The 12,930-nt window shown below is 37.5% G+C and overlaps 1 protein-coding gene across 1 annotated transcript; it reads left to right on the top strand.

Annotated features, from left to right (window-relative positions):
• Positions 1-1,017: 1,017 nt before the first annotated feature.
• Positions 1,018-12,685, top strand: RGS7BP (regulator of G-protein signaling 7 binding protein). Its single transcript, XM_009574164.1, is given in 3 exon segments — positions 1,018-1,081; positions 11,010-11,157; positions 12,613-12,685. Coding segments are annotated over 3 exon segments (285 nt in total).
• Positions 12,686-12,930: the final 245 nt, after the last annotated feature.

Here is a 12,930-nt window from a genome sequence, read left to right as displayed (position 1 = left end):
ACGTAGCAAACCAATAGCCAGAATGTCTGAACATGAAATGGCTGAAACCCTAACTCTTCAATCTTACCACTTACTGCCCTATTGAAAGTACCTTTGGAAGGAGCATCAAAAACCTAATTCTCAGGTAAATCACTTGGTTAGCACTCACAGAAACAGTTAAGTTTATAAAAAAGTATGTTTACACACATGCAGCATTCTCAGCCTACAAAAGTGAGGTTTAATACCTGATTTTACAGCCAGGCATGAGAACTGGTTCCTGGATCTCGGTAAATTATTTTCTTAGTGTCCTAAGCAATTAATTGGAGGTGATTCGGTGTATTTCAATTTTTGTTTTCAAGATTGTTATTACTTCTCTGAAAAAAATCGTGAACATCCCATTCTCCTCACAGTGCAGTATCACATGACTACTGATTTAAACACGGGGAACCAAGAAACTCAGGCAGAAACTATAGAACCAAAAGACTACAACTGACTTGTTTCTGATGAGAGTGTCTTCAAAGTAGGGTTGATTATGCCTGATCCAGGATTTGTAACCTGAACAGTGACTGTGAAAATGGCCCTGCAATCTCCTGCATCTGCACCAGACCGAGGGTAACTGAAACTGGATGGCAAAAGAACCCTTCAGTCTACCAGAAAATACTTATCCAAAGCTTTTAAAGAGGAGAAAAGATCTCAATCACTTATTTACCCCTTTTCAAAAAATATGTAGAGAAGAAAATACAGACATGCAATCTTACCAAGTTTAGCTGTTTTAAGCCTAGAGCTTTATCGAGTTAAAGGATTGTTTGTAAATACAGTTTGGTAGAAACAGGTTTTTTATCATAATCACATAGCTTAATAGTTTATGGAGCAGATCATGATGTGGTTGCTTTCAACAGCAGGGAAGTGGATTTGATGACCCTCACATCCTTCCACTCCCATTTCTAACAAATTTTTCTCTTTTACTGCAGACCAGAAGATGGTGAAATTCATCCTGAAATCTGTAGACTATACATCCAGTTGCAGTGTTGCTTAGAAATGTACACAACAGAAATGCTTAAGTCCATGTGTCTGCTAGGATCACTGCAGTTTCATCGGAAAGGTATTGAATTGCACAAATACACAGATGCTGATTTAAAAAAAGAACAGTCTTTTGGGGCATGCATGGGTATTCATGAAAGACAAAGCACCAAATTGTAAAATGAACTATAGCACTGAAGCTTTTCAGCTACTGAAAAAAAAGCTGTATTTCTATTTCATTATCATCATTTTACAGAAGTGTGTCATATCAGGCATGTATCAGTAATGTCCTTGTAGTTTAGAAGTCTGAATTTTTTTTTAAAAGAGTGGTCCCACAAGTTTTAGCTGTCGTTAGTCACATCAGTCATTTTATTAGAGCTATTTGTTGGGTATGATATTTGAGGGCAACTGTTTGGTGTAGCAGTATGGCAGGGGTTTAGTACTAAACTGATCCCTTGCTATCCCTGTTGTTATTTATCCAGCAATGCCAGCTTATAGCAAAAGATGGATAAATATGGTTAAAAAGCTGTTATAAAACTAGATACTAGATTCAGAACTGAAATCTACCTCGTAGAGTATTTTTACACACAAAGGAGATGTCTTTGCTTCAGTGAAAATGCATTTCTCTAATGATTTCGTATTTGATTAGCCACCGACTGAAAGGAAGATGTAGAAATGCAGATAATTCACTGAATAGGTTACTTAGTAACCTCATAACTCAGTGATGGCATGCACTGATTGGGACTGTATCTGTGCTAATTGTACTTTTTCTCCAGATACTACCTCAGCAGAATATACCAGGTAAAGACAAGACAAAGTTCTGTAATGAACTGTCTTGTAATGAACCTTACATATTTCCTGTCACGCTGAAAGATCCCATAATGTATTTTTCACATCCAGCTGTAGGATACTGCTAAAGCCAGTGATATTTTTGTTACGAAAATAAGAATTAGAAGTTTATAACGGCTCAACTGAGCTTCTCAGTGGTTTTCTCAAGTCAAAAAGAAATCTAAGATAGGAAGAGATAGAATTAACAACAAGGTGCCAGTAGCTGCTAAAATGCATCGTCATTTTTTAAGACAGATGTACGACATTTCCTAGCATTGGCTACAGTTGTCAAACCACCTTCTGTAACTGCAGAAAGAAAGTAGCTTGAAATGACCTGAGTAACCCCGATATGTCTTATCTCTCCCTTTTGCCTCTGGATGGAATCTACATTAATAACTTAAACTAAACATCAAACTATTAGACGTCTAAAGTTGGATAAGATGAATTACAGCATTATATGTATGGGCCAGCTTAGTTCCTATCTGGCAGTACTTTTGATATACATTGGTTCCTCGTCTCACCGAAGAGAAAATCATGGTAGCTATTCTGCCATTGCTAAAGAGAGTAATTTTTGTCCTGTGTCCATACAGAGATAACCACAGTAACTTGGCTCCAAGTTTCTGTGACATTCTTTGAGAAAAATTCATAATAGGCAAAAATTATATAATCACAGGGATTTGAATGATTTGAATTTTGGAACTTAGCCCATAGAACATTGCTTCTGTATATTAAATACTTTGTATTTACAACACCTAGAAGTATTGTAAAGGCATCATGCAACAAGAGAAATTCCAGTTACATGTCAAGTATTTTTTCACAGTGAAGGTAGTCATATTCTAGAACAGGCACCCAAAGCGGCTGTGAAATCTCCATCCTTGGAGATATTGATAACTCAAATAGCCCAGAGCAGTCTCATGCAAGTTGGCCTTGCTTTCAGTAGGGTGTTAGACTAGATGACCTTGCAACCTATTTATTCTATGTTCTTCCAAAACATACTGTTTTCCAAGGAGTAGAATGAACCCATACCTTTCTTTAATTTCTTTACTTACGTAGAATGGTACTACAGTGTAGGCAAAGTGCATAAATTTGTCTCTAGGAATGAAAGAGCCGGTAATTTCACCATTATGAAATATATTGTGCTGTTGCTAGTATGTGGCTTTTTTACTTCTTCACCTGTTTAGCTTTTCACTGGTTTTTCACCATCTGGGTGACCATATTAAAAAAAAAGAATCGTTTTCCTTGTGTACGAAGAGTACTACCCTTAGAAACTTTGCTTAATTCATGAATGTGCATGTCTGATGTTCTTGCTGTGTCTTGAAGCTCATTTTTGAAAGTAATATTTTCCATTTGGATGTAATATTTTCCATTTTCTAGTCCTCTTACCTGTTAGATAAGTGGTTTGTTAGGTTTTTACATCTCCCATGAGATTTCACCAATTAATGTTCTCACTTGGGAGCCATCAGAGATTCAAGTAGAATGACATGCACGCTGTTCTCAGCAACCTGCAGCTAATAAAGAATAATGTGGGTACTGGTATCTTGACCGAACATTATAAAACAAACTATAGAACTGATAAAGCTAAGGCAGTTCTGATGCTCTTTTCCCAAGAGAAATTCAGCCAGTGGTCCCTACTGGGAAACATGCTCTTTAATGAAACACCACACTACAATTTGAAGGGCTGAGCTCTGGGTATTTTCACTGTCTATCGCAGCACTGATCTTCTATCTCTCCTTATCTTCTGTTCTACTGAACAAACATTCCTATATATACTGTATAGTATATACCAAGCTTCCTGTACAGAAATTTCTGGTGTATTTACAGTGCTTTAGATTAACTTACTACTGTCATACAACCTCTCCTAGAAGAGTCAGATAGTTTGTTATTTCTTGAGATGTAACAGTCACAGTGGAGCCAAAAGCCATAAATATTTCCAGCTGTGTTATGCAGTAAGTAAACTGAGGTAAGTGCTCTCTAATAAATGTTTTTCTAAGACACATACAACACAAAAAACCTGTGTTGAAAATACATAATGATTGCAAAGTTCAACATTCAGAAAGTTTGCAAAGGACACAGTGAAACATGCCCAAGTAGCCTTAATTCAAGCTTTTTGTAGTTACTAAATCTTTGGTTACCTGATCACGTATTCTATTACTCCTCCTTTCCACAATCCCAAGAGTCCTGGCTAACTAATACACATGTAAATATTTACTTGGGCATACATCTTTCTTTTATCTTAATTGTTCAGTGTCTTACATTGTATTTATTGCACACAATTCTGTTCTCAAGGCAGAATCCTTCGGTTCTTCAGACCTTTCTCAGTAACTCATACACTGATGGGAGTGTCTTCAGAACTGCCTTGAGTAGTGAGGTAGTAGCAATTTTTCCCATTGTAAAGAAGGAACAAAGAGAGATTAAGCTAAAGATTGCTAATTTAGAATCTGAGATTGCAGCGTACTTTACGCAGTGCTGTATGGGTTTATAAATGAGTAATTTTTCAGTAGCTTCATCTGCAGCTAAGTGCAAAGAGTCTCTGGGTTGAGCAACCAGATAATTAGAAATACTTTGGCAATAACTATTTTGAGGAGCTGGTTTTAAGCAACTTGATAGGATCACATGAAAGCTTTGGGTAGGTATAGAGTCCAGTTTTCAGGGCAGCACTGTGTCTTCCTGCAGTCCCTAACATGGTGGCTTTAAGGATCTTGCTGTCCCTTTTGTCATAGCAAATACCTATTGGGGGTGACTATAGTAAATACCTATTGGGGCAGATATGGCAGATGGCAGCTCATGTTCCAGCTCTTCCAAGAAATCTTCTGAAACTTCTCACTGCATTTGTTCACCTAGTTTCCTTCTGCATCATTATCACACTCTGGCAGAATCATCTGTCTCAAACTTTGCTAAGCAACAGATGAGTTCACTTACCTGGGACCTGAAGCTTCTCTGCTCCTCTTGGTTTTGCTTTATTTGTTCCCCTCCATCATTACAATTATATAGCTTTGTGCCTTAGGGAGAAGTGTCAAAACCAGTTTTTAAACCTAGTAATACCTTTTAAAATTTGAATCAGAGTTTCATGGAAAATAAGCTATTCTGAAGGAGCCTAGGTACCTCTCTGAAGTGTTTACAAAATTCAGCTCTAATTTCTTTAAATGTTGTATGTCTATGTCGTGGTTTAACCCCAGGCAGCAACTAAACACCACGCAGCCGCTCGCTCCCCCCCCCTGCCTCCGGTAGGATGGGGGAGAGAATCGGGAGGGCACAAGTGGGAAAACTCGCGGGTTGAGATAAAAACAGTTTAATAATGGAAATAAAACAAAGTAGAGCAGTAATAATGATAAAAACAACAACAACAGAATATGGAAAGCAGGCGATGCACAATGCAACTGCTCACCACTTGCTGACCGCGTGTCGCGAACCCGGGGAGAAAGCCCCCCCCTCCTTCCCCCCCGGGTTTTTATACTGAGCATGACGTCACATGGTATAGAATACCCCACTGGCCAGCTGGGTCAACCGCCCCGGCTATGCTCCCCCCCGACAGCTTCCCCTGCACTTGGGAGAGCATGGGAGGCCGAAAAATCCTCAGTGCAAGCACCACCCAGCAACAATGAAAGCATCAATGGGCCATCAACATTCCTCTCCTACCAAACCCAAAATACAGCACCACCCCCAGCTACTGGGAGGAAAGTTAACTCTGTCCCAGCCGGAAACAGGACAGTCTGCTATATTGACATTGCATGTTCCCAACAATGACTATTCTTTTGATTACATAAACAAGTCCCAGCTTAGCTGGCAAGGTCTTAGAAGAAGTAGTTGCCATAATTTCTGTCCATGGAAGCTGCTGGATGTGATTACCCTTTTTCTAAATTAATACTGAGGTTGTCAAGGTCCCACACTGAGAAAACCCAGAACTACCTCAGAGTTCTTAAGTACACTTCAGCATACATTGCTGTATTCAGCCATAAATATTTTGGGTTCAAAAGTTTTCATTGATACCCTATAAAGAACTTAATTGCATTTTTAATATGTAAATGTAACAGATAAAAGAGCTTTGCTGATTCATATATCCACAATAGTAATATATTCCTTTCATTGTAAGGAACTGTAAAATATTGTTATTGGATCATTATAGCATGTCACTGTGGAAGTGCTCATTACCGAAGTTTAATGTCTGTACATGTTTACATAGAAACCATTAATTTCTTAGGATCATCTACATATGTAATTGACTTGTTTGGTTATATAATTACATATATTAGAAAATATTTTTTAAAATCCTAAATTGCAGATTGCAGTCATTCTATTAGCTAGCTATGCAGCATTTGAGCAAGGCACTCATTTTAATAATTCGGGAGTAAACCCATGTAACAAGTCAAAGACAAGAGGGGACAGTTAAAAGGAACTGGAGGTGTTTTCCAGAGTTCAAAACATGCTGTAAAAATACCTTAAGTTAAAGTTAAAGCTACCTTGTCAAAGAAGTACAAGGTTTGAAACTGGTAGCCATTTATGCTGAGTTTGAATAAAATAAGTCACTGGTCATGTATAGTTTTAAGAATGTATTATTCTTATGGTCCAGAATCAGTACAACCGGCTATATTTTTTGTAACTTATTGAAAAAGAACCATACACACATGGAGGGGTAATTCTTGCTGTCAGTCATTTACACATAGCTCTCATCATTTTACTAGAATTTGAATATCTATGGGAAAAAATGAGTCCAGAATCTTGCAGTTGCTTGTATGAAATTGTCTCAAAGTCCTTTTTTTTCCTGTGTCTTTTTTTCTAAAACATGTGTTTATACATGAATAATTTCTCACAATAAGATGCAAAATACCTTAATGCTTGTAAACTACATATTGTTTATTCTTACCACAAGCCTGTTCGGAAGCCCTGAAGAAAAAATTACAGTTCAGTCACTGTAATTGAGATGGGTGGGCTCCATCTGACTTGTATAAGCATAGCTGAGGGCAGAAGGATACCAGCACTAACCGGAGTGGTAGGTACCTGAATCCTTAGGTAAAAAAGGGAAGAATTGAGTCTTACGGGAAAATCATGTGTACATACTATGGATAGAAAACATTAGACTTTTGTGATGTAAATTCAGACTGAACTCATTCCTGCATTGTGGGTACATCAGAATGATACCAAACCACAGATAACTGTGTATCGTGTACCATACAAGAAGTTCATAGCGTAATTGTTGTTTTTCCAGTATGTGTTTTGTGATAACAACATACATTTCCTTAAAATAGTACGTAGAGGCCTGTGATAGCTTACATTACAGATTACAAAAATAAACCCTCAATTCAGTGAGGGGATTTTTGTTTTATTTGGCTGTGTTTAAATTACATGCTATTTAGAGTTTTGAAGGAGAAAGGAAGGATTGTTTAACAGATGTGCTACAATCTCAGCATTCTATTTAAAGACTGGTAGATTTGTGTAATTACTTAGACATATTACTTACACAAATGGGATAAGCTGTGAGAGAGAAGAGAAGCACACAGGTGTGGAGAAACAAGCACTTAAAAAATCCGGAGAATCACCCATTCTCATGTGGAGACTGTGAAGAGGCCAAAATGAATAGAATAGAAACAGGCAAGGAAGGAGGAAAACACAACTTCTACCACAGACTTGTTGTTCCTACTGCATTTTCCTTAATAATAGTATTTCCAGTGAGACAATCCCATGAGTTCTTCAGGTCCCAAGTGTAAGTCAGGAATTAAGTTCATCAGGCTGTTAGCCATATTTGCCACATTTCTTCTTTACTTCCTACACAATTCTATCCTATTCCCCTTTTTATGTTCTCCTTTTCATTTACTTTAGCTCTGATCTATAGCTTGTGCATTTATCCTTAACTGCCAGGTTAGAAGCCTGATGCAAATGCTGCCTTCTTTTTGAGAGCGGGGTTCTCTCAGCTGTGTTATATTCTGTTACTCCCCTCAAAGATCTTTCAAATTCATCTGCGGTGAAATCTAACTAGCTCTGAGGGACCTATAATAGATGTTTTTTTCACTATGTAAGTTTCTCTGTGAAGTAGGTGATGACTAAGAGTAGGTGCATAAGATAGCATGACAGAAGCAAACACAGAGGTCACCACAGAAGCAGTAAAGAGCACAACAGCTAAGACACATAAAGCACAGTGATCAAAGATGTTGTATGGAGCCTTACTGAACTAATCATTTTCTACCCTTTTATTTATCCTCACTCAAGTTTGATCTTCAGCATTATTTAATTCTGTGAATTTAATTTCATACCAAAGGCATTTTTCTGCTTCTTAAAGTAAAAAAAAAAAAAAAAGCTGAATTAGAGGCTAGAAGACAAAGAATACATCATGCTTTATATTAAAATTTTACAGTAAAAAGAGCCTCTGTCTAGTCAACTGGCAAGAGCAGCAAACGTATGTGGACGCCTCTGAAAACACTGTATGCATGATCAAACTCCAACTGAAATTAATGAAAGTCTTTCCACTGACTAAATTGAAAGTAAAATTTAGGGTTCATATCTCTAATTTAAGAATGTGTAATACAAAAGATATCCTTACCACCAGTAGAAGGATGAGAAGATTAAAGAGCTTTTGTTTCTCTACAGGCTGTGCCATGTAGTAGAAACGTTAAGCCTGAGTCATATACATTATTCAAGCAAAGCCTTTATTGTTAGCTGACACTTTTACTGTTTTAAAGTGATTGAGCAGATGCTCTGAAATTCAGGAACAGCTTCATGAATTGTTCACAGTACAACAGAATTACTGGTAAAGAGCTTTTTTCAGTTTAAAAGAAATCTGTGCCATTCATTCTGTTAAACCTGCAAGAGCTTGCCTTTGAGCTAACAAAAAGAACATACAGTCTCAGTGCTTCTGTTCTCAAGTTGTGAAAAAGAACCTTTTCTGTTATTTCATCTAGTATTGTTATTGTTTCCATTGAAACACCTTTCACATCCCTGAAGTATCCATCTATAGACAGGATTGTTCTTGACAGCATGTCACCAAAGGTCAGGTCGGAGTTCCAAGATAACACTTCAAAATAATGGAAAAATTAACTAATATGCAGTTCCAGCAGTAATACCTTGTGGCAAATTAGATGGTTTCCCTGGGGCAACTGTCTTTTACAAAGAAGTGGTAAGTGAGATATTGGTAACAGTATATTGAGTTATGGGCTTCTTGTAATGGGAGAAATAATGAATAATGAAGGTTACACAAATGAACAATTAAAATTGTACAATATGAACTACCTTAAAATGACAGCATAACGTGCAGTTAAGAACTAGAAAAATTTGAAAGTTATACCTACAGAGTGATAACGGAGTAAAACATATGATCTGGGAAGCAGGCTTAGGCTGCTGTTCCACAAGCAATTGAGTCAGCATAATAGTTTGTTATTACCAGAAAGATCTTGATCCATTCCTCTCTTATCTTCCCTCCCTTATCATGCCTTCACTTCTTCCTCCCTTCCACTGCTTCTGGCCATATGATCATCCTCCTCCTCTGGCACTTGCTCTGGAACACGTAGGGTTCTTTACTGACCTGACTTAAAGGACTGCAACATCAGAAAACTTCACATTTTATTTTTCCTTTTGTTGCGGTAATTTTCTGTCATTTGATGGGTTAAAGTGGCTCACAGAGGGATCTAGCAAAGCACAAGTTAGCAGTGGATGCCAAAGTAAGCAGCAGAGGACGGACACAGGGCATCATTCTTTTATAGATGATAAACTTGTAATATCAGGTCGTGCAATCTCTTGGAATCATAGTTAGATGACTTAGTTGGGGGGGAAGCAGGGAAGAGGGCTTCCTATTGTTTTTGGAGGGTAATGAAAACATTAAGCAAGTATCTTCTGTAGTATAAGTCATGTCTAGTTTGACATTCAGACAAGTAGCTAAGAATATTTTTTTTTCAGCAGAGGAATAATTTACCAGAATACAACAGTTTAGAGAACCTGCCCAAAAAGAGCTTCTTAAGATCCAGGAACACTTGTTTCAAAAAAACAAGGTTACAAGCCTGATAGCAGGGATACTTATTAGTGATGTGGAAGAGCAATATAGCATGGTCTGCAGCTTTGGTCTCTAGTGTCCCAGAAAATGGGGCTAAATGACCAGTACTCTGTTAGCTGTTCTTGTTCTTCCTGTTCTTTGTCAAACCTTATAGGAATTACTCAGGTTTGTCCTGATGTGAAAATTTTTCAAATTGCAAAAACTGTGAGATGAAAAAACATTTCCTACTCAACTCCTCATACCACTGGTTTAAACATTGACATTTTTTTCTCTATTTTTAGAAAGTTTTATTCGTTTCTTTCTGAGGTTATTTACTCCATTTCATGAGAGAACTCAGAGGGGGAGAAACTTTAACTTCTCAATAACGTGTCTGGGACGCACTCCAATTTGAATTTTCTCATTTAAATGTACTTGGTGCTAGGACTGTACTTGCCACTACAGAAAAGGAATACCATCAGACAGTCCACAGGAGGTTTGCGAGGATACCAAAAAATCCCACCAGTACTTAACTCTGTTGCATGCTCCACTGTCATGGTCCAAATCCTTTGTCCCACTCTCTCCCTGATGATAAGCCCTGGCAGATCTGTCCTGAAGCCCCCTTAAATTCCAACATTGCATTGCATTTTCATACAGTGAGCATGGATTAGGCAAGTGTAGGCATGGAAATGCAGAATATAATGCATATTGGGCTGTGAGTGGTGGCAGCTGTGTATTGCTTTTAAGATCATCAAGTACAAAACCGCACATTTTTGTCTTTTGTTTTGAATTGCTGTAATACTAGGAGACATGGATTGCAATGTTCTTTAGTGTCAAAGTTTTTGAAGTTGTTTTCAGAATGCATGCTGTAGTTTCCTTACTTACTGTTTTGTTTTGTCCTCTGGCTCTTATTTTGTGTCACATGTGAGCCAATGGAGTTTAACTGAAACCCTTCATAATACTCACTGTGTAAAATTCTAAGCTCCACACATGCCTGCGTGGGACTTGCCTTACTTTTGTTTGGTAGGAGTAACATACAGCAGCACTCTGATTAGCAGATTGGTGTGGTCTGCTCTCTTTCTGAACAGTTCTTACTCAGAGTTTGCATTCACCACTCTCTCTCTTCAATTATACTGTGCAAGATCAAGGTCAAAACATCAATGATATGATCTGAGTATGCATTTTAATTAATAAATAATGGGGATATATGTTTTGTTTAAATATTTTAAAGGAAAAGAACCTTGTGCCCCACCCAAGATCCTAGATACTAAAGTGGAGGAGAGTTCCGAAGTACCTATTTTAGAAGACACGTCATCATCACCAACAGATATTCAACAGCATTTATGGCAGGTTTCCACAGATATTGAAAACACTGAAAGGTACGTATAGCACTTCATTCCTAAACAAAACAAAACAAAACAAATTTCCATCTAGGGTTTATTTAGTCTTTTCCAATTAGGCAGCCAGTGTTGCTACTATTAAAGGTATTAGTAAATCAAATAACCTGTTAACATTTCTGTTACATTTAACATATCTGAGAGCAACTCCTAAAAGAAGGCAGAGGAAAGTGACATCCTTAATTAGGCTAATTACCACAGGGTAATTGTCAAAAACAAAGAGTGGGAAATGATGTTGCTAGTGGGACAGGTTCTCTAAAAGAGGCAGCTTTTGTCTCATCTTGAGTGGTTACTGATTTTGTACCTGAAACCTGCTGGCCTGCAGTTAGGCATAGAATCTAGTTCATGTCAGTTGTTTTCTGCCCATAGTTACGAATGTGGAAGCTGTAGGAGGGGAGAGAAACATCATCCACAGGTTTGTCAAAGTGTACTTCTCTTACCTCCTTAACTACGCAGTTGAAAGACAAAAATGAGACCCTTTAGTAGGGAGTAATCCTTATGGCCAACATTTCTTTGAAAAAAACCCCTATTTTGATGGCTTTGTATATTAAGCTGCTGCTGAGATTTTAACGGTTATCATGTTTATTTATATAAAATGAAGTTCTGTTCTACTGAGAGAGTAACTTGGAGAATAAAACTGAGCAATTTCTTATTAGTCGTGCTGCGTCATTTCTAAGAACTGTTTTACATGTAGATGAATGAGGCAAGACCACATTGTTTTTAAATCCTGAAAGCCTTAAGACATTACAAGCCTGCACACAAAATTGCTGGTCTGCCACCTATCTGTAAAACAGGAACCTTTTTGCAACTTCTGGCCTCTCTCAAAACATATCTAAATGTAACTTGCTTTGTGAGATGATATTTTGTTACCATATTTTCCATCTTCTGCCTTTTAGAAAATTTCATGCCAGAGTCCTCCTAAGAGGGGTGAGAGTGACAGCCCTGTTTCCAAAATTTTCACTTAATGTGCAGGGAGCTTAAGTGTCATGGATTAGCTACATGTATTATAATTTCCTTCTGAAAAATGAAACGCATTCATGGCACAAGCTACAAAATGCTGATAAGGGGTATTAAGTTGATATTAGTACAAGCTTGTGCTAATTTTAAGGCATATTGTGTATTTTGCCACTAGGATCACATTGTGCCCGCCAAACTTACTTAATATGGAATACTCAAGTGCCAGAATAGATCATAAATTTAGACCAGATATGACTAGTTAATATCAGACTGGCTTAAAAGTGCTCCCTTATTAAATCTACTGCCCTTTATTTTGGTATGTATTTTCTGATAGATGTATGTGAACCAAATGCTTGCCCAGTAGATTTTTGTATTTATCGCTCCATTATTTCAGCATATAAAGCTATACTACGAGCCATTCCCCATTCAGTCTTCAACTGCTGTTCTATTGTATCTCTTTCAACTTTTGTTTCCACAGAGATATGAGAGAAATGAAAAACCTCTTAAGTAAACTCAGGGAGACTATGCCTTTACCACTGAAAAATCAAGGTAGGTTTTGTATTTTCTTCATGTAAGGAAAATTAAGATAATTAAAGGGTTTGCCTTCCATTATATCTGAAAAGTCTAGGGTTTTTTAATAGACGTTACAAAAGGAAAAATCTAGGTGAAATCTCTTCCCTACTGATTCAGTGGAGCCAGAATTTAGTATGTGAACGTTGGCCTCTCGAGTTTTACATGAAGTATTCTGGAATTTTACAGATATGGTATCTATAGATAAAATAATAGACTTTTCCCAGT

Source organism: Fulmarus glacialis, unplaced genomic scaffold, assembly GCF_000690835.1.
Source record: "Fulmarus glacialis isolate BGI_N327 unplaced genomic scaffold, ASM69083v1 scaffold4433, whole genome shotgun sequence".
Classification (NCBI taxonomy): Eukaryota; Metazoa; Chordata; class Aves; order Procellariiformes; family Procellariidae; genus Fulmarus; species Fulmarus glacialis.
This window is presented reverse-complemented; position numbering and strand designations above follow the sequence as displayed.